Here is a 22,865-nt window from a genome sequence, read left to right on the forward strand (position 1 = left end):
GACATCATTATAATACGGCACAGAGAGGGGGAAAATGGAAGGCACAAGGGCTAGTTCCGTGCTTTGAAGCTTTGCCAAATCCACAGGTCTTGGGGGGAGGGCGGGGGCGGGGGGAACTATGTTTGTTACATATGGAATTGGGAGTCATTACCTCATTGCCTTGATCACAGCACTCTATGTCCTCAGCCTGCAGGGATCCCGGTGTTCCATCGCCTGTGAGGACGGACAGTACTTCAACGGCCAGGACTGTCAGCCCTGTCACCGCTTCTGCGCCACCTGTGCTGGTATCTTCTCCCCCAGTCCTTGTGTTTATTCCTCTGGCTCTGGTTTGGCTTTTGTTTGTTTTTAGCTGTCACTCATGCAGACCCACTTGATATATACTTCTCCAGCTGTTACTCTGAAAATATCTCTTCCAATAATCATGCATGTATCCTCATCGAAAGTCAGGCCTCAGCATCCTATCCTCATTGAGAAACCTGAATACCCCAGTAATATCTCCTTCTCTTTCCAAAGATTTGATGCTTTTGGAAAACAGGGGTGTGCTTTTTTTCCAAAGACTGTAAGAAAAAGCAAAAGTGTTAAATTATAACTCTTAAAATTATATTAATGGCATTTTCACAAACTGTGGGAGGAGCAGCCCATCATGCAACTGCTTCTGAGGTTTTCTGTTCCCTGTGTCTTGCTTTGAAGGGGCGGGTGCTGATGGGTGCATTAACTGCACGGAGGGCTACTTCATGGAGGATGGGAGATGTGTGCAGAGCTGTAGTATCAGCTATTACTTTGACCACTCTTCGGAGAATGGATACAAATCCTGCAAAAAGTAAGTGGATCTGCCCCTCAAGCCCTGGCATTTGGTTACCAGGTTCCTTATTTGACTGCCTTTGTAAATAATATGAAACTTAGAATTATTAATAAAATTTGGTTTGAACATTTACCTATGGAAACTGCCCTGCAGCTTTAAGCCAGTTTATCTTTTATTTATATATATAAATTGCCTCAGGAGTACTTTAAAATCACACTGACCACCTGCTAAGGTTTTCTTTAATGTTGCCAAACCTTATTTTTTAAGATTATTTTAAGAAAAGATTTTTGTGTCATCTTCAAAGAGAGATTAAGTTTAAGACAATAAGAGGTGGATAGTAGTAAATACATCTTTTCCTGTGTCTGATGTGTGTAAGGAAGATAAATTCTACATTTGCCCCATAGATGTGACACCAGCTGTTTGACGTGCAATGGTCCAGGGTTCAAGAACTGTACGAGCTGCCCCAGTGGGTATCTCCTAGACTTAGGAATGTGTCAGATGGGAACCATCTGCAAAGACGGTGAGTACAATTGCTCATTTTCATCTTCGGGAAAAAAATGTGATCTTTCTACTTTAAGGCCTAACAATATATTTCCTTAAAGAAACTCTCAGGCATGCATTAGACAGGCTGGGCCTGATAGAGTGCTGGCATTCATTCATCTTGAACTTATGCCTTCAGCTGGTTTTGTTTTTGGTTTGGGGGATATTTGTAATTGCAAGAAGGAATAAGTCACCTACAATCCCACTGGCTAAGAATCATTAGATAACTTGTTCTAATTAATAAACTTTACTTTTTAAAACTTTAGAGTTTTGGATGCATAGCAACATTGAGCAGAAAGTTCCCATGTGTCCCCTGAACCTCAAGCACAAACAGAGCCTCCTCCATTATCAATATCCGACACCAGAGTGGTGCATTTGTTACAGCTGATGAACCTACATTAAAAGCATTATCACCCAAAGTTTACATTAGGGTTCACTCTTGGTGTTGTATGTTCTATGGATTTGGACAAATGTATATTGATGTTTAGCTACCATTTAGTATCATACAGGACAGTTTCACTGCCCTAAAAATCTATACTCCGCCTATTCTTCCTTCTCGCCTTACCCCTAGAAACCACTAATATTTTGTTGTTGGTTTCTAAACCGCACCTGAGGATATTTTTCCATTGATTAGAGAGTGGAAGAGAGAGGGAAAGACAGACACATTGATGTGAGAGAAACACATCAATTGGTTGCCTCCTGCATGCGCCCTGACCAAGGCCCAGGCTGGGGAGAGCCTACAACCAAGGTACATGCCCTTGACCAGAATCGAACCCGGGACCCTTTGGTCTGCAGGCCGACACTCTATCCACTGAGCCAAACTGGCTAGGGCACCACTAATTTTTTTACTCCTCTATAGAGTTGCCACTTTCAGAACGTCATATAGTTGGAATCATACAATATGTAGCCTTTCCAGTTAGTTTTCATGTATTTCTTCCCATCTTTTGCCATATATATATATATATATATATATATATATATATATATATATATATATGGAATTTTGTACCATGCTTTCTACATTAAGCATTAGACATCAACATAATCCTATGTTTTATGAAACTTCATTATTAATAACAGCATAAGTTCATGTGGAGATGCCAAAGTGTATTGCCACTCTGTTATTTGGATTGTTTATAATTTTGATATGTAAATAACAATCAAATGGTATCTGAATTGTTCATTAAATCTGGGGATAACAATTAATGACAGAACCAGGTAATTTTGGTCCATTTTTCTTTCTTTGCACCAGTGGTTTTCAACCAAAATTCCAGGACCCCAATACCTTCTCGAAAGATTCAGAATGAATTAGTCTTGGGGTTGCATTAGACAGGCCGTGCCTGATAGAGCGCTGGCATTCATTCATCTGGTTTTGAGCATGAATATTTTTAGAAGTTTCTCAGTTGTTTCTAATGTATAGCCATGTTTGGGAACCCCTGACAGTTCAGCAAATGCCACCCTATCTAGAAAATGAATAACTTTAAATTATTCTAACTCCAACATTTTGTGAACTCTAGCTCTTAATTCACATTGAGGGGTCCATAAAATTTGTGCCTAAATTTTATGCAGACAATACATATCAATGATGCAGAAATTATTTTAAACCATTATTGTTCGAAGCATCTTTGTATTGTTATGGAAATAGAGAAATAAAACAAGTATGTATTTGGAACAGTCTTACCTGGCAAGATCATTCCCCTGGGCTGATTCTCTGTCTTCCTTTGAATGGCTCTCTTTTAGAAATTGACAAGGGGCAGAATAGTGCTGTGGACTCAGGAGTCAGAATGCTGTTGTTCGTATTTGGGATCCATACCTTGGGCAGGTTGTGAATTTGTATGGGCCTCAATTCCCTCATCTGTAAAAAATGAGGCTACATTGCTGACCTCGTATGGTTATTCCACAACTATTAGGAATCTCAAAAAGACTTCACAAAGAACTGGGCACGCAATGGCACTGACAGAACATCATTTATGGTCTCGTTTCCATGGAGCATCATAGGTGACTACATTTTCATAGTTTTTCTGATGTATAAAGGGTCTGGTAGGGACAGGCCAGACCCACTCAGACTCTGTGTCCAAGTGTGTTTTTTTTTGACCAGAGTGATTCTCACCACAGAACCCTGGGGTGAGAGGATTGGGGGATGGCATCCCCAGGACCACGTAAGTATCACTTTTTAATTACCGACAAGTGCTCTTAAGAGAGGGTTCCCCTATATCTGAATATGACCTGAATTTTCATAAGTTTTTAACTTGAAAACGGAGGAAGATTTTTAAAGTGATTGACCCAGGACATCTACTGTGGCTTGAAATTTTCACTCATAGCACTTGGTACCAGTCACTTCAAGGTGTGTGATGCTTTAACTACTTTCATAAACCATGATAAGCATGGGATAAGTTATGCCAAGTGGCACTTTGGTGTATCAGGATTGTGGGCAGTAGTGGAAAAGGAACAATAATTTGTAATGAGTCCATTTTCAGGTCAAAGAAAGAGTATTAAGATGGCAGAGTAAACATTGTGCTCACCTCCACCCACATCAAAATCACAACTAAATTATAGAACAGCCATCATTGAGAACCCTTGGAGATTAGCTAAACTGAATTGCTATCCTATCTAATAAAAGAGTAATATGAAAATTAGCTGTCACTCCATCACAAAGATGGCGGCACCCAGTCCCTTCAGTGCCACCACTGAAGTGTCCAGGCCTGTCACCTGGCCAGGCAGGTGGCGGGGGCGAGCGGCGAGGCACAATCCGCCCATCCGGCGGCCGATCCAGCCTTGCCACTCCGCCGCCGATGGAGTGTCCCGAGGCAGCAGAGACAGGAGGGAGCGAGGCAGCGGAGAAGGGTGGGCTTCGCTCCCTTCTCTCGGGCCGCAGGAAGCCCTATTCTTACAGGAATCTTCCTGCAACGGGCCTCTAGTAACAGTATATAAAGAAGAAGCCACATTGAGACTGGTAGGAGAGGTAGAGAGACAGAATGGGCAGGTCCCACACTCAGCATGGCTGCTATGAACCAGGATGTATATTTTGGCTTCAGAGGTCCACCCTGAGGAGCGAGGAGTCCCAGGGCACTAGTGCCAGGAAGAGAAGTTCCCATGACATCTGGCTGTGAAAACCAGTAGGGATTGTATCCAAGAAAGACAACGGGCTACTAGAAACCTAGGTGCTACAGATCTCAAAGGGCCTAAGCACAAACTTAGTAGCTCACAAACACTTGCATTGAGCTCCACTGCAGAGGTAGCTCTATCCAAGGATGGAAATGCTGGCAGATGCTGTTGAGCACCACCCCCGGAACCTAGGCTCAAGAGGGCGCCAAATCTGAACTCTCCATTAACCTAGATAACAGTTTGTACTACCCTGGTGATTCCATGAAACCCCATTCAACTCGCACACCCAGATGGAACCTCTTTCAGCAGCTTTTCTACAAAAGCAGTCTGACTGGATTGCACCGCAGACTTTCCTAAAAAATTTCAAAGGTCCATAAATCACAAAGCAGCAGCAGCTAGCTACGACTTGCCCTCTTCCTCTGGCTAAGCAGCCCCAAGCACCTCCAAGCCCAGCACAGGCAGTAACCACTTGCAGATCACTTTGTAGCTCCTACCAGGTGGCCTCAGGCCAGGCATAGGCAGTGACTGAAGTTGGTCTATATACCAAAGCCTCACCCAAGAGGCCCCAGAACCAATATAACCAGTGGCCAGCCTCAGATCACACTAGAGCAACACCCAACCAGCTCCTCAAAAGACATTTCCAAAGGGCAGACAGGGTGGGCACCAAAGCCCACTAAAGCAACTCCCTCTCCATAGGATCAGCCCCCACACAACAACTTGTCAGTGTAATCATGGCCAATCCTCACAGACATTCAGCCTGAGGGCCAATCCCACCCACTGATGTGCCAACAGCAGCAATCAAGGCTCAACTCTACACAAAACCTAAACAAAGGGAACCAGGCTCAGGTAAGCAGGAGACTGTGCCTCACAGAACACCTACTACATAAGGCCATCCTGCCAGGACTGGAAGAAGTAGCAGATCTACATAATATGTAGAAATAAACACGTGGAGGCAGCCAAAATGAGGAAACAGAGAAACATTCCCAAATGCAAAACGGGATATAACTCCAGAAAAATAACTAAACAAAATGGAAGCAATCTACCAGAAACAGAGTACAAAACACTAGTTATAAGGATGCTCAATGAATTTAGGGGATGAATTCAGTAAGAACTTACACAAAGAAATTGAAACCACAAAAAGAGCCTTTCTGAAATGAAGAATACATCAGAGGGAATCAACTGATTAGATGAAGCAGAGAATCAAGTCAATAACTTGGAAGACAAGGTAGCATAAAACACCCAGTCAGAAAAGCAGAAAGAAAAAGAGGCTTTTAAAAAATGAGGATAGTTTAAGGGGCCTCTGGGACATCAAGCATACCAACATTTGCATCATATGGGGTACTAAGAGGAGATAGAGCAAGGGATTGAAAACATCCCTAACCTGGTGAGGAAAATGGACATACAAGTCCAGAAAGCACAGAGATTCCCAAACAATTATATGCTGAAGAAATGGATAAATTTCCAGAAACAAACTCTTCTAACACCAAATCAAGAACATAAAATTGTAACAGACCAATTACTACTACTAACTAAATTCATCAGTAATAAAAATAAAAATTAAAAAACTCCCAACAAACTAAAATCCTATACCAGATAGTTTCACAGGCTAATTTTACCAAGCGTTTAAAGAATTAATATCTATTCTTCTCAAAATACTTCAAAAAACTGAAGAGGAGGAAAGACAACCATACTCATTTTACAAGGCTGTCATTGTCCTAATTCCAAAACCAGACATAGGCCAATTTCCCTGATGAACACAGATGCAAAAATTCTCAACCAAATATAAGCAAACCAAATTCTGCAACACAATAAAAAGATGAGACGCTATAATCAAGTGGTTTTTATCCCTGGGATGTAAGATTGGTTTAATATCCACAAATATATTAACATGATACACCATACAAACAAAATGAAGGATAAAAATTATATCAGTGGATTCTAAAAAAGCAAAGTGGGGATAGAGGGAATATGTACCTTAACATAATAAAGGTCATATACTAGTATGACAAACCTGAAAGCTGCTTCTTTAAGATCAAGAATAAGACAAGAATGTCCACTTTCACCACTTAAATCCATCATAGTATTGGAAGTCATCGCCACAGCAAATCAAAAAGAAATAAAAGGTATCCAAAATTGTCATTATTTGCAGAGGACATGACACTACATAGAACCCTAAGAAAACCATTATAGCTAGCACAATATCAAATTAATATTCAGAAATCAGTTACATTTTTGTACTCCAATAACAAACTATCAGAAAGAAAAATTAAGAAAGTCCCATTTACACTTGCATCAGAAAGAATAAAAATACTTAGGAATAATTTAATCAAGGAAATAAAAGACCTGTCCTCAAAAAGCATAACACATTGAAGAAAGAAATTGGAAATACAAGTAAATGGAAGCTTATATACCATGCTCATGGATAGAAAGAATTAACACTGTAAAAATGTCCATACTAACCAAAGCAATCTACAGATTCAATGCAATCCTTATCAAAACACTGGTGGCATTTTTCACAGGAAAAAATCCTAAAATTTATACGGAACTACAAAAGACCCCAAATAGCCACAGCAATCATGAGAAAGACAATGTTGGAGTTATAGTATTGTTTCATATCAAGTAGCATACGGCTATATTAATTAAAACATCACAGTACCGGCATAAAAACAGACACATAAAGCAATGGAACATAATAGAGAGAGAAACCCACAACTACATAATCAATTAATCTATGACAAAGGAAGCAAGAATATACAATGGGGTAAAGACAGTCTCTTGAGTAAATGGTATTGGGAAAACTGGGCAGACACATGCAAGAAAATGAAACTGGATCACTCTCTTACATCATACACAAGAATAAACTCAATATGGATTAAAGACTTAAATGTAAGATCCCAAACCATTAAACTCCTAGAAGAAAACATAGACAAGAAAGTCTTTGATACTGCTCTTAGTAACTTTTTTTTACATATCTCCTCCGGTAAAGGAAACTAAAGAAAAAATAAATGGGACTACACCAAACTAAAGAGGTTTTACACAGTGAAGGAAACTATCAAAACACGAACAGACAACCTACTGATTGGTAGAATATATTTGCCAATGACACATCTGATAAGGGGTTAATATTTTTAAAAATCTGAGGAAAAAATGGGTAGAGGACTGAATAGACATTTCTCCAAAAAGGACCTACAGATGGCCAATAGACATATGAAAAGATGCTCAACATCACTAATCATCAGGAAAATGCAAATAAAAACCACAGTGAGATACTACCTCACACCTGTCAGAATGACTATTATCAATAAATGAACAAACAGTAGGTGTTGGCGAATATGTGGAGAAAAGGGAACCCTTGTGCACTGTTGGTATGATTGTATATTGGTGCAGCCACTATGGAAAATATTATGGAAGTTCCTCAAAAAGTTAAAAATAAAACCCAGTAATTCCACCTCTGGGTATTTATCTGAAGATATCCAGAACACTAATTCAAAAAGATATGTGCACCTCTATGTTAACTGCAGAACTAATTACAATAGCTAAGATAAGGAAGCAAATTAGATATCCACTGACAGACAAATGGATAAAGAAGATGTGGTATACACACACACACACACACACACACACACACTAGTATACAATAGCCATAAAAAAGAATGAAATCTTGCCATTTGCAACAACATGGATGGACCTAGTCGTAGAGGGTATTATGAAGTGAAAGAAGGCAGACCGAGAAAGACAAATAACATATCTCATTTATATGTGAAATCTAAATAAACAAAGGAACAAATAAAACAAAACAAATTCATAGCTACAGAAAACAAATTGATAGTTGCAAGTTGGGAGGGTTTTGGGGATGGGTGAAAATGGTAAAGGGATTTATTGGTACAAATTGGCAGCTATACCAGTAAAATAGTCACAGGAATGTAAGGTACAACATAGGGGATTTAGTCAATAATATTGTAATAATTATGCATGGTGTCAGGTGGGTACTAGACTTTTTAGGGTGATCACTTTGTAAAGTCTATAAATGTCTAATCACTATGTTATACACCTGAAACTAATATAATACTGTATGTCAACTGTAATTGAAAATAAAAAAGCAAGGGAATGATGATCATAATTTTAGAGAGTTTATTTATAGAAATGAAGAAGGAAAATAAGCACATGACAGATCCAAGAAAATCAGAAATACTCTTATTCTGAAAGGGGATGGGTTCATGCATGGTGAAAATATTATTATGCTTTCTTATATATTTTGTGTCTCAGATATTACAATTATAAAGACCATTAAATTTGTAAGGGGGGGGGGGCAAAAAAAGAGTATTAATGGCTCACCGGGCTTTTCATTTTTCAAATCACATGGCAACTGCATTTAGGGATGTGCTATTTATTCTTTTTCAACTGTCATATTTCAGTGATTCTAAGACACCTCTTTTACATTTTATCATCTCTGAAATCAGATGCATCTTATAATTCATGGCAGCTTACAACTACTTTTGACCCAGCAGGTTGATGTGATACAGTTGTCATTGACTGAATATAGTCACAGAGATGTCTAGTCAAGTGAGGCACATGGTTACTACTTCTTATGTTGAATTTAATTACAGCTCAAAATTGCTTCTAAAAATTAAACTGCTTTTCAGAATTCAAAGGAAGAGTTATTGCACAGAAACCAAACAGCATGCTATATAAGTTTAGCAAATACTTCCAATAGGCATAAAATTGCAAATACTTCCAAATAGCATAAAACTGGTAAGTGAATATTGTGTCATCGTTTAATGAGAAGCATTTTTGTCTTGCTAGTAATTAACAGCGATGCATCTTAAATCTATTGTCTTAGAGTCTGTGAAATATCATATAAATGACTATTACTCTCTGTCCTAGGTAATTCTAAAAATAAAACTCCTTGCTTATGTTATTGATTTCTAATTTATTCTTTTTTCTAATCTTTTTTTCCTTTCACAAATGGATACCAATCACATTTACCGTTGGACTGCAATTACCTCTCCTTGAAAAACAATGCTGTTGATTGAAATCACTGTGGGTGGACCAAATTTCCTCCTTGTTGACTGCTCCTGAATGATCTCTTCCAATCCCACAATCTGCCTCTCTGGCCAATCAAAACCTTCTTCCGTGTGTGTACATCATGCTGCTCTCGTCCTCAACTCCCCCCCTCTCTCGCTGACTTCCTGGAAAAGCAACGGAAGAGTCCTGGGCGGAAGGAGGCTTCTGTATGCTAGTGAAAAAGAACAATCTGTGCCAGCGGAAGGTTCTCCAACAACTTTGCTGCAAAACATGTACATTCCAAGGCTGAGCTTCCATCCTAGATTTCTTTGTTCCTGTAGACTTATCGATTACTCCATATTATTATTAAAAAGAAAAAAAAGCAAAAAAAAAAAAAAAAAAAAAAAAAAGCAAGCCACCTCTCTCTTTCTTGCTTTCTTTTTTTTTCTCTCTCTCTCAATCTGTGCAGGGAGATGGTGAACTGTTTTGTCAGAACTTAAATGGAAAAAAAAATAATAAACCTACAACAAGCCTACCTTTTATAACTGGGTGTTTAGTGCTAAACAGCCAGAACCACAGAGACAGTATTGTATGACCAAAGCATTTGATGCCAAAATTTGAAGTTAAAGTAATGATTTGATTTCCTGCCCTGGTTTTGAAGGTCCATTTTTTTTCCTTTTGCGTTTACTTGTTTCTCCTTTGAGACGCCTAAAAATACCTTTCAAAAAAGTCACAAGAGTAGACATAGATCAACATGAAACAAAACGCTCTTACGTTAGTCATTATTCATGCTCGAGTCCATCACTGGTGGAAATGGCAGGAAACTGGACCTCCTGGGCATTAGACCATCCTACAGAGTTGTGCTCAGAGTTGTTTGTCTTCGTTTTTTGCAGCTGAACATTGATACTTTCCACACATAAATTACTTCATGCATTATGTGGTTTTGGCATTGTACTCATTTGATAAGTCTGTTCCACTGGTTTCATCAGATAGACTTGCTGCTACTGGCTTATCCATTGTAGACTGGGTGATTTTACACACAGCTAGTCAAGTGGGATTGCACTGCATAGTCAGATTGGTGATGGACAGCATGCAAAGTTACACAAAACAGCTGAGGCTGATCCAGCTCCCCCAGATCCCACGTGTTCACTGTAGGCCCTGCACAATCTCTTGGTGCTATCTAGCCATTACCCCCATAGCGTTTTTCTAAAGGCCACCGTAAATTCCGTTTGTTGTGGTGGAAAGCATTTTGGATGTGATGCAGGAAATTTCTTCCTGGAGTCAAAAGTTTCTAAAAGGTCCTGTATTTTTTAAGAAATAGAATTGATTTAAATAGTATTTAAGCTCGTGCCCAAGTTGGCTGGGCAGCATTTTTCAATGGTGCTTATTAGAAGTTTTTTCATCTTCTCACTTTCAGAAAATAAAACTGGAAATTGAATATGGGCGGCATGATTGTACCCTCCTGGTTCTGCTATTTCCTTTATCTTCTGTCCCTCTATAACTGTTCTATGATACACCTGAATACTGAATGTCATTGTGAGATCCACTGTTTTCTTGGAGATATCTTCACTGATTTTCTATGACTTCCTAAACACATCCTGGAATCTAGCAGACTGAATTATGTGAAAACTGTTTTTGGATCAGTGGTCAGAAATTTGGAAGCCTGATAGATCATTTTACCACTTCTGAGTTTCTCTGTTTAGGAGAGGATAGACTGATATCAAGTTTCCTCATTTTTCATATCGAAGCTCCATTGGTGACCTCATTTGCTCTGGGAGTGACCAGCCATCTTACAGACTTTGTTTTTATTTACAAGATGTCACTGGCCTCGCAGATGAGAAGAGGAATGATATCAATATAGATTCTCCTAGGAAGGAGCTGGGAAGTGGATGCTAAGATCCTCATCTAAGGGACAAGTTAGTTAAAGACCTACCTTGAAAATATTCATTCCTAGACATCAAACTTAACATCCAGCCTAAGGTGAATAATAACTAAATAGTCTAATGACCTTCTTAGTTAGCATTGTAGTATACTGAGTCACATGTTGATTCACAGGTGACTAGGGAATTAAGTGATGTGCTGAGCAGTTTTTCTCTTCATAACAATGCAGGCCCTTCTGACCTGAAGAAAGTTATTCCTGGTTATGGCATCTAGTCTTATATTTAAAGGCACAATCTTTAAATGGACAAATGTAAGCACAACCTAAGCAAGGTCAAGCAGATGGGAAAATCAGATTTGCCTGCAAAGGAATACATGTAACTGAACCATCCAATAGTATTGGGGGCACAAAAGTTACTATGATAGGAAAGAGAAAAATGATGTCTGTGTTCTTAAACAAATAACTATCACTATGACAGCCAAATTCATTGGGGTCCACCAAAGTGTGTTCTATTTCCCACTGACCATGCAAGTGCACATCGTGGAAATACTGGTTTAACTACTAGTGTGTTACTGCCTCGTTTATCTACAGAATATTATTAACTAGAACATAATGCTTTCAAAATTTAAGTTAATGTTATATATTATGTATAAATATATATATTCATAATGAGATATATGTAATGGATAGTACAAAGTTTGGAGACTTAACAAATGCTCTAATCTTCTAGAGACAAAAGCCCTATCTTCTGTTCTCTTTTGTCTTTTTATTTTCAGTTAGTGACCCATTGTTAAATCTAAATCCACTTTTACTGAAAAATACTGTACATGTGTAAAATGTTCAGTTGTTTTTTTGTAAAATATAGTAGAATGGTTGTAATTGATACTGGCCAAAATCAATGTTATTCCATATTTTATTTTTTCTATTAAATTAACCTAAGTTCCTGTTTATTTGATCTGTCCATACCCATGTGTAAACATCTCTGAAAGGGTGAGGTAATGAGAGACCTCTCTGTTCCTACATAGAAGCTGAATATGAAGAAAAGGGCAGAGGGGATTGAGGTAGCTAAATAAAGTTGGAAAGAAAGGTTCAGTAGAGGTGGGATCTGAAAAGAAGGGAAAAGGTGACAGCAATATAAGAAAGGAAGGGTTTAGGTTTGGTCATAAATGTATTTCAAATTCCATTTTTAGAAAGGTTGCAAAAAAACTATTACAGCTTGGTGCAGTTTCTGTTGAATTGTGCAGATACAATCTCCATGTATGGGCCATCTGGGCCTGCTGTTTCCCTGGACTTCCCCAGGGTGTGAACTACTGCACACTCACCAGTGATGTATGAGCTGGGGACCAAGGGGCAGGGCACGAGTTGGTGGTGAATGTGAAAGCTGTTAAAAGATGGTCTGGTACCATTTAATGATATCCTGCATAAAACTGACAGTAGCTGTAACCCTGGATGCCTCAAAGATGCCTTTGTCTAAATTCTCCTGTACATGCCTCAGGGTAGGACTGAATAGTTAGAAAAAGAAGAAACTACAAAGGATTCCAGATGTTTCTGAACTCTGCTTGAGTTCCAGTCTTAGCCTTGAAGGGAAATTCAATGTCCTGTCTTCTGGGAAAAGAAATGGGATCAGCAAACAAATTGAGTTCCAATTAGTGTTAAAGATCTGGAGATGCAACAAGGTGTAAGAATGAGCCTCTATTGTTGTGAAGTCCCATTATGGGGATGAGGAGAAACTAATCTTATTGACCAGTGATAAGAGTATATACCTACTGATGTAAATATACCCTCTCTTCTCACAGAAACTCCACAGCAGAGTTACATGTATTATCTTGTTTACAAATAAGAAAGCTGGGGCATATGGTCTTGAAATAGACTAAGGTTACAAAGCCAGACTCAATAAAAATAAAATTTAACAGTAACACAATTAACAGTAAGTAGTAAATTCTAAATCTGAAATGAATGGAACACCAAGTTACTAAGTTCAGAGAGGCAGAAATTCCTTTGAACTGACTGGGATGAGAATTCTAGAGCAGGTGGAACTAGAATTGGGTCTTGAAGGATGGCTAGGGCTTACTTAAGCAGATGGGAGGAGTGCAGGAAGAACATTACCAGCAAACTTGCTGCATAAGAGATGTTCTGGGTAGCAAGTGACTTATTTTAATGGTTTTAATCTAAATAGCCCATGGCTACAAAGGACAGTGAATCAACATTTGATGGGTTTAGTCAAGAAGAGCCTACATTTTTACACTGCGGAAGACAAATGGTGTTCCCATCCTCCTCAACTCCCACACCCATGGAAGGCCTTGCTAATAATCATCACTATCATCTGTGGATTGATCCAAATTTTCTTCTCACTTTCCACCCCAGCATCGGCTTATCATCATGCTGCTGATTTCTGTCAGACACACTTTGCCACTCAAGAGTCTACCCTTCATTTTAAGGAAAACAAAGCCGAGTGCTTAGTAGAGAAGGGGAAGTGATTGTTGTAACTACCAAATTATAGTTTCTCAGTCAAGTGATCAACACTTTATGCACATCTGAACATGGAAATATGCAATACCTTATCCCCTCATGTAAGACGAGTATCACGCAGCTAAGACAGAAGTTCACATGCATTCTTAACTGACTGCAGCTTCACACGGCAGACAGATAGCAGCTTGACAAATATGGAGAAAACTGGAGGCAATTTTAAACTGTGGCCTGGCCAGTTCAACACTCCCTCCTTTCATCCTTTAATACAAAACAGAGAGTGCACAAAGGCCAACTGCAGCTTGACCTCACCTGGCCCAAGCTCCGCCCTGGCCCCAAACTCAGTTAAGTGTCAGTGACAGAAAGTATAAACCTGCTTCTCTTGCCTGGTTGACATCCATTTCCAAATATTATTTTTGTAGCAAACCCATAAAATCTGAAGTTTGCAGCAGAATACTTTGGAGCCATTGACAAACTTAGCAGAGCACAGCCAAGATGGACTTCATTTCACCATGTCTTGTTAGAGGTAGTGCTTAGCCCCTAGATATGGGGCTGTGATCCATATATAATGTCTCTTCATCATGAGAGTTGGAAGTCTGGTCCAGAGTCAATTTGTGGGTAAAAAGGATGCAGTTTTGAAGCATCACTAAGTCTCAGGGCCAGTCTGGGACTAGGAAGGCCAGCAGTTCCTTCCCACTCTCTACCTGCAAGGGACCTACAAGAACGTGACTATCTTGTTATTGAAAGATTGTCTTACAAGGTCTCTCTAAAGGGCCATTGTTTAGGGGCAGTTGTTGGTTTTTATCGGGCCAGGGGTCAAGGAACAAAAGATACTTTGCATCCTACTTCCTTGAAATTTCCAGAAACACTTCCTGAGGCCTGAATTGTAAGACCTTTTTGCATCTTAGAAAATAAAACATAATTTTAAGACTACTGTGTTTTAAGCTGGCACACTAAAACAGCTCTATTTAATTTGCCCCCCACAAAAATCAGAGGTCTATAGAGATTAACTTTCTGATGCAAGATTTATAGCAAGTAAGGGGGGTTGCTTTGATTCAAGCCTATAGCATCAACCTTCCGCACAACACTGCCTCCCTTTTTAAGAATGGCAGAGAAAAATCAAGTCTATATTACATATATTGTAAGGCAGAGGGTAAGAGTTTTCTCCCAAGTCCAGAGAGAAAGCACACTGTATCCCTGGACTTGACTTTCTCTGCTTATGAGTTCAAAATAATGCTTCCATAAATAAACTCCGACTCCCTGTCATATACCAAGCTCTGAAGTGCTTCTTGTCCTCTTCAAGCTTATAGTCTGTCTAACGGGAGACACAGACATAAAAACCCATGGCTATAATATGAAGCTATTTAAGTGTCTTAAAAGGAGCATAACGAATATTGTTGTCAGTCCAGAGGAGGAAGCTCACTTTGCCAATTAAATACTAATGTCCCAAAGCTTTCCAAGGACAGCCAATGATAGCTTGAAAAAGAAATAGAGTTGCCTCTAAAATGAAGAGAAGTCAAATGATATTTTACATCCTACAAAATGCAACATGTCAAAGTAGTCAATTGCAACTCTTAAAGATCCACATACAATTATATTTAAGTATATTTAAGGTAGGGTAAAGAGGAATTTTAATCTGTTTGATATGAAGTAGGACCTACAGAGGTAGGAGAACCTAGGTTCTGTTGGGATTACAATATAACCCTGCAAAAGAGGGAGAAATTTACTAATCATGCTGGGACTTGAGGGAATATATATATTTTCATTCATTCATATTCCTGTTCTCTTTCCTCAAGAGTCCCACTTATAGCTACTTGACATTTCTCTTCAGTTGTTAATTTTGAAATGCCTGTTAGACATATCCAAAATAGACTTTAGACTCCCCAATGCCCTAAACATTGCTATCGCCATATATCTGCCATCACAGTAAATGGCATCACAATTCATTCACCCAGCTGCTCAAAACCTAAGCTTATTCTTTTTTTTACCCCCACGTCCAATCCATTAGCAAGGTCCCATTAACCACACCTCCACCATATCTCTCTGAATGGTCTACTTCCCACTTTCTAGTTGTAATTCTGGGTCAGACCACCATCTCTGTCCTGGACTGCTGCAGGAGCCTCCTAACTAGGCTCCCTGCTTTTCTGCCCCTCCTTTCCTCTTTTCTCTCTTCTCCCTTATCCATTCTCCACATGGATAGCAGAGTGCTATTACAAATACAAAATCAGATTTCTCCTCTGACTATTCACTCAGAGCAAAATCTGGACCCCTTAACTGAGATCTTCAGATCTCTCCTCATGCCCCTTTCCCCCTTGCTCATCATGTTCTAGTCCTACCAACTTTCTTTTGTTCTTTAAACACAAATGACTTGTTTGTGTATCAAAACCACTGGTTGCCTTTCACCCTACAGGTCTTAATTCAAAACCCACTTCCTTGCAAAGCAATTCCCTCCACCACTCACTCCACACTTGCCCACCTTTTTTGGGCTTTTCATAGCACTTATCACAGCATGACATTCTGTGGTTCATTTAGTTATTTTTGTCAATCTCTCCCAGGACAACATCAGTACCATGAGAGCTAGGGCTTTGTCCATCTTGTTCACAGCTTATCTTTTATGTCTAGCATAGTGCCTCAGCATCATCAACTCTCTATTCAGAGGAGCTAACTGACTTACTCAAAAACCCTATCAAGTCAACTCATGGCCTCCTGCCAATGTATTCAAGAAGCATTCATTCAGACAGAATGTCGAGGAGGTCATATTTGCTTCAGTCCCCAAGAGAGTGATCGCTACCTTGAGCCAGCTAAATGAAAGGACTAGGTACTAAGCAGAATTTAGCTATCAAATGAGCTCACATAGGGGAGGTATCCCATAGCTTCTCTTCACTGCGATATTCATGGCCAGAGCAACAAATTTGGCAAGGCCTAGACTTAAAAACATGGGCCTTCTTTTCCTTCTAAGAGAAAACCCTCTAAACTCATTACCGGAGAAGAGGGAAAAGAAAGGGATAGGCTTATACCTCCTGTCCCAAACAATGAAAATATCAGTAATAACAACTCCCATTATAGAGCATTTCCTATGTGCTAAGCACTGTGCTAAATGCTTTCTAAGGAGTATTTCATTCCATACTCCCAGTAGCCTAATTTTATCCTCTTTCTTACAAATGAGGAAGCAGGATTATAGTTGGCCCTTCAAATCCACAGATTCTGCACCCACAGATTCAACCATAGTACATTTTTTCTTGTCAGTGCTCCCTAAATAATACAGCATAACTACTGACATAGCATTTACACTGCATTATGTATTATCAGTAACCTAGAGATGATTTATTAAAGTATATGGGAGAATGTGCATCGGTTACATGCAAATCAATTTTGGTATCTGCAGGGGGTTCCTGGAACCACTCCTTCATAGATACTGAGGGACGACTGTATATGTATTTTAGCTGATGTTGTCTGGTCCAAGGAACATGTCACTTGTGAATAGAGCAATGTCCACTCAGGCTTACACACCATGGCCACATACTGCTTTCTGTGATCAAGCGAGGAGTGGAAATCAATATTATCATGAGAATTAGTCTCGACTAATGCGCCGCATGGGCAAAAGAAATCAGAATGGACCCAGAGAAAGGAGGCAGTAATTAAGAAGTGAAGATGTGATGCTCCTTTCATGCTAATTTTCCTTTGTCTGGGAAGCCATCATTTGCATTATCTAGCCCCAGATGAAATGAGGAAGAAATAGAATGGAGATAGAGAAAACATGGAAAAACATTACAATGCTGAAGACATCACATAATACAAATTCTGTGAACTTCTTTGACAAATCTGGCAAAACAAATTCTTTCCAGGTGATATTAAACAGGATTTTTCTTGCCACCTGAATCATAACTGTTACAATAAAAGCTAAAGTGCCAATAAAATTTAAGGCTCTTTCTTATGAATAGGAATGTGATTTTTAATTGACTTGTGGCATAAGCAGAGCCACAAATATGACAGAACGCAGAAGTCATCTTTAATTTTTATTATTGATTTTCAGAGAGGAAAAGGGAGAAAGGGGGAGAGAAAGAGGGAAAGGAAGAGCAACATCAATGTAAGAGAGCAACATGGATCAGGTGTCCTGTATGTGCCCTGACAGGGGATCAAACCCACAACTTAGGTATGTTCCCTGACCAGGAATCAAACCTATGACCTTCTGGTGCATAGGACAGCACTCCAATCAACTGAACTGTACCAGTCAGGGCAGCAGGAGTCATCTTAACCATATTCTCTCCTACTCCATCTGATGCATCAGCAAGTCAAGACAATTCTATCTCCAAAATATGTCTTGGATCCATTTGTCCTCTACCTTTACTGCTTTTGTCCTAATTCTCACATCCTGGGTCAAGTTACTTCTCACCTGGGCTATTGCAACATTTCCTAATTAGTGTCATTTAATATACACCTCTTGTGTCCACACTCCACTTGTCTTCACCTTCTTCCTCCAATCTATCTACACAGCAGCCGGAGTGCTCTTTTAAAAAATTCAAAGCTCACATAAGACTCCACTATTTAAAACCCTCCCGTGGCTTTCTATTTCGCTGGCGATAAAGTTGAAATTCTTTTCAATGGCCAACAAGGCCTTGGTAAATCTGACCCATCACACCTCTCAAGCCCATCTCATACCTCCCTTCATATTTTCCAGCCACAATGGCTTTCCCTGATATATCTATTTTGCTTTGTGCCTTAGAACTTTCCCATATTGCCATTTGCCCCACTTTAATGCTATCCCACTCCCCATCATCTACACCTGGCTAACATCTATTTATTACCTAGGCCTCAGTTTAAATGTCACTTGTTCATTTCCAGATCCTTCTACACAAGGTTAGATCTCCTCATATAAGCTTTCATGGAAGCTTCTACCTTACTTTCACATTAATTACATTATAAATAGCTTGTTAATTGTAGGAATATTTGTTTGATGTATATAATTCTTACTACAAAGTTTGCTCCATGGGGGCAAAGTCTATAAATGTCTTATATCTAATGAATCTTGTAAATATCTCTTAAAGTATAAATACTTGATAGCTCTCTGATCAATAGATGAGTAAGTCAATGAATAAATGAGTGAATAACTGAGTAAATAACAGGGAGGAAATAGCCCTGACTCAGACATTGGGACAACTAAGTTCTAATCCTGATTTTCTGTGTGACTTCAGTATGGCCCTCTATGTGGCTACACCTTGGTTTCCCTATTGTCAGTCTCGTCCCTGTGACCCTTCGAGTCCTTCTAGTCAATGGAAAAAGAAAATCCCAGGAGATTTCATGGAGATTCTATCAATGGCCCTAAAACACACAGAAAAACCTTAGGGACAAACTCAATAAAGCTAATGTTTTAAGACATTGCCACTGAAAGTGTGCAGTACCAGCAGGAGTGAGAGTTGGATACTGTGGTTGCAGAGTTCTAAAGTGACCTCCTAAGATTCCCATTCACAAGTCATTCAGTGCTATGAAGGGACTTTGCAGATGGAATTAAAGATTATTACTGACTGACTTTAAAATAAGATTATACTGAATTATCCATGTGGGCCCAAGGTAGAGTCAGAGAGATGCAATGGAAGGAGGCAGAGAGGGCATGAGGCAGAGGAAGGATCAGAGAGATCCAAGAAGTGAGAAAGATTTAACCCCATTTACTGGCTTTGAGGATACAGAAAGGTAGCCATGAGCCAAGAAATGCATGCAGCTTCTAAAAACTGAGAACATTTCCCCAGCCAACAGGTAGCAAGGAAACAGGGAACCTAGTCCTGAATTCTGCCATCAACCTGAATGAACTTGGAGCAGATGTATCCCCAGAGCCTCCAAAAAGAATGCAGCCTATGACACCTTGATTCCAGCCTTGTAAAACCTGGAGCAGAGAAGCAGCTGAGCCACACTGTGCCTGGCTCTGACCTACTGAACTGTGAGATAATAAATGCTGTTTTGTTAAGCCACAAAATTCATGATAACTTGTTACAGCAGCAATAGAAAACTAATGCATATTAGCTGATCTTCATAACTCCTGCCCAAGGGGCAGGCTTCTAATTACACATGTAAGGGCCCTCTTAATCTTCTCCAGAGACCCTGGAGGGCGGGTGCTATCTTTGTGCTCTCCCTCTGCCTCCCTCCAGGTGGCTGGTATCTCTGGAAATAGTACCTGTACACATGTTGAAGCCTGGCTATTTTCCGAGTACCACCAAAAGGATACCCCTAGATTGCCTGGCTCTGGCAGCCAAGTGGGACTTACACATTCAGTCTTACAAGACTGTATATACAGGGGTGGGCAAAACTAGGCTTATAGTTGTTCACATGAAAAAATACATAATACAAGAATAAATAATAATACAAAAATAAACTGTGTTCTGTGTACTCGCAACTAAAAACCTACTTTTGTGCACCCCTGTATTTGCATATTTTAAAAGCTGCTGCCTGAGCTTTTAAATCTTAGGCCAGGCTTTTGAGTCTGGCTTCAGTTCAGCCTGAATGCAGGTGCTGACTGAAATCCTCCCCTTTGTGACACTAACAGCTCTTGGCACACCCTAAACTACTAGAATCCACTAAAAGTAAAATAGGCTGCTTGAATAATCACAAAAGATTGGGAGATAACCAAGAGCTAGGGCAGGATTGAATAATAAGGTTCATCCCCTACACAAGGCCACTCCTTCAAGACTGGGAGAGGTAGCTGTTTTATCATATGCATAGAAACCAACACAGAAAGTTAAGAAAAACAACATAGGAATATATTCCAAATGAAAGAACAACATAAAACCTCAGCAAAAAGTTCTTAATGAAATGTTATTTACCTGATAAAGAGTTCAAAATAATGGTCATAAATATGCTCAGTGAACTCGGGGGGTGGGGGGGGGGGGGTTGGGAATGAATGAACACAAAAAGACGGAAATATAAGAGAGTACCAAATAGAACTCACAGATAAAAAGTACATAACTGCAATGAAAAAATATGATAGATGGGTTCAACAGCAGACTAGATGAAGCAGAAGAAAAGATCAGTGAACTCAAATACAGGATTGGCACTCACCCAATAGCATCAACAAAAAGAAGAACGAAAAAAAATACAGATAGCTTAAGAGACTTGTGGGACCTCATCAAACTGACCAACATTCACTCTATCGGGGTCCCAGACAAGAGAGACAGAAAGAGGCAGAAAACATATTGGAAGAAATAATGGCTGAACTTCCATAACCTGAAAAAGGAAACAAACGCCCAAATCCAGAAATCCCAGAGGGTTCCAATTAAAATAACTCAGAACTGCCTACTTCTGGTCAAGATGTCAGAGTAGGTAAATTCTATGATTACCTCCCAGAATCACCCAAAAATTACACCTAAATTATAGAACAACTCTCACTGAGAATACCTGAAGACTAGTTGAACGAATTTCTTTAACTAAGGATATAAAGAATAAGCCACATTGAGACTAGTAGGAATGGGCAGGACCCATACCCACAGTGTGGCCATTTAGAATCGAGAGAGAGATCTCAGTTGTGGAGGTCTCCCCTGAGGAGCAAGGATTCCCTGCCCCACACGGGTCTCCCCAGCACAGGTTCCAGTGCAGGGAGGAGGAGTCCCTATACCATCTGGCTGTGAGAACCAGCAGAGACCGCATCTGAGAAAGACAAAGGGCTATGCTGCTCTTAAAGGTCCAGGATATAGACTCACTCACTAAAAACTCATTCTAAGCTCCAGTTTGGAGGCAGCAGCTGAAAACACGCCAAGTACATACAGGGAGGAACTACAGTGACTAACTTCAGGATGAGGGCTACAGGGCAGGGGCTGGGACAGAAGCCTTGCTCCTTTGGTGAGCTGTCCTTTCACCAGCACAGGCAGGCACCAAATCTGTGCCCGCCATTGATCTGGTTTACACCATTCACTTGCCCTGGTGATTCCCTGAGACACCCAACTCACTCACCCAGGTGGAGCCTCTTCCAGCAGCTCCTCCTGCAATAACAATAACAAGCAACCTGTCTTGAATTGCACTGCAGACTTTCCTCAAATCTTTCAAAGGTTCACAAACCCCAAACAAACAACATCGGCATGCCTTGTAGCTCTTGCTAAGTGACCCGCAGCCCAGTACAAGCAGCAACCAGTCTCAATTTTATTTGTAACTCCCTTCAGGTAGCCCCAAGCCTGGCATAAGTGTCAGACAGTCTTGACCTGGCATGTAACTTCAACTAAGCATCATGCCTGGCACAAGTGACAGCTAGCCTCCTCTCATAGACTGGTGCCCACCAAAGGGTCCAAGGGAAAGCTGGCCTCGGTTCACAGTGTAGACTCGCCCAAGCGCTTCTAAGCCCAGCACAGGCAGCAATCAATCACAGGTCATTTTGTAGCTCCTACACCAAGTAGCCTTAAGCCTGGCACAAGTGGTAGCTCACCATACCAGAGCCACTCCAAGGAGGCTCCAGACCCAACACACCCAGTGGCGAGCTAAAGACCACACCAGAGCACCATCTAACCAGCTTCATAAATGACACACTCAAAAGGCAGATTCAAAGGCACCATAGCCCCACCAAAATGACTCTGACTTCATGGGGACAACCCTGCATAACAGCTCATACACTACCATCACGGCTAACCCTCATAGTCAGTCAGCCTAAGGGTCAACCACTGACATGCCAACCACAACTGACGCCCAACTACAACAGGAGGGCACACACAACCCACACAGGGGACACCCTGGAGCCCCCAGCTCAGGTGACAAAGGACATTATGCCATGGGGCTCTGCAAGGCACCTTCTTCATAAGGCTATTCAAGACAGGGAGATACAACAGATCTACCTAATGAATAAAAACAAACACAGGGAATTAGCCAAAATGAGGACACACACACACACAAGTCCCAAATGAAAGAACAGGACAAAAACCAAAGAACTAAATGAAATGTTGTCAAGCAATCCACCTGACACAGAGCACAAAACACTGATTATAAGGATGCTTAATGAATGTAAGGGAAAAATAAACTCAGTGAGAACTTACACAAAGAGATAGGAAACATAAAAAAGAAGATACAAAACATAAAAAGAACCAGTCTGCCGGGAGCCGG

At 40.2% G+C, this 22,865-nt stretch overlaps 1 protein-coding gene across 8 annotated transcripts in view; it reads left to right on the plus strand.

Moving 5' to 3' along the window:
- Positions 1 to 22,865, plus strand: part of PCSK5 (proprotein convertase subtilisin/kexin type 5) — a 416,215-nt gene that overhangs the window by 274,443 nt on the left and 118,907 nt on the right. For 2 of the 8 annotated variants that reach the window (XM_059656934.1, XM_059656933.1), the window contains exons 18-20: positions 187 to 284; positions 691 to 820; positions 1,207 to 1,322. In XM_059656934.1, the coding sequence (XP_059512917.1) occupies positions 187 to 284; positions 691 to 820; positions 1,207 to 1,322 (344 nt within the window). Of the gene's footprint in view, positions 1 to 186; positions 285 to 690; positions 821 to 1,206; positions 1,323 to 2,594; positions 2,895 to 3,082; positions 3,223 to 3,252; positions 3,341 to 9,645; positions 12,281 to 17,829; positions 17,997 to 19,540; positions 19,567 to 22,865 lie in introns of those variants that run through there. The other 6 variants (XM_059656935.1, XM_059656941.1, XM_059656936.1 and 3 more) reach the window with 6 other exon arrangements.

This window comes from Myotis daubentonii, chromosome 11 (assembly GCF_963259705.1).
Source record: "Myotis daubentonii chromosome 11, mMyoDau2.1, whole genome shotgun sequence".
NCBI classification, from domain to species: Eukaryota; Metazoa; Chordata; class Mammalia; order Chiroptera; family Vespertilionidae; genus Myotis; species Myotis daubentonii.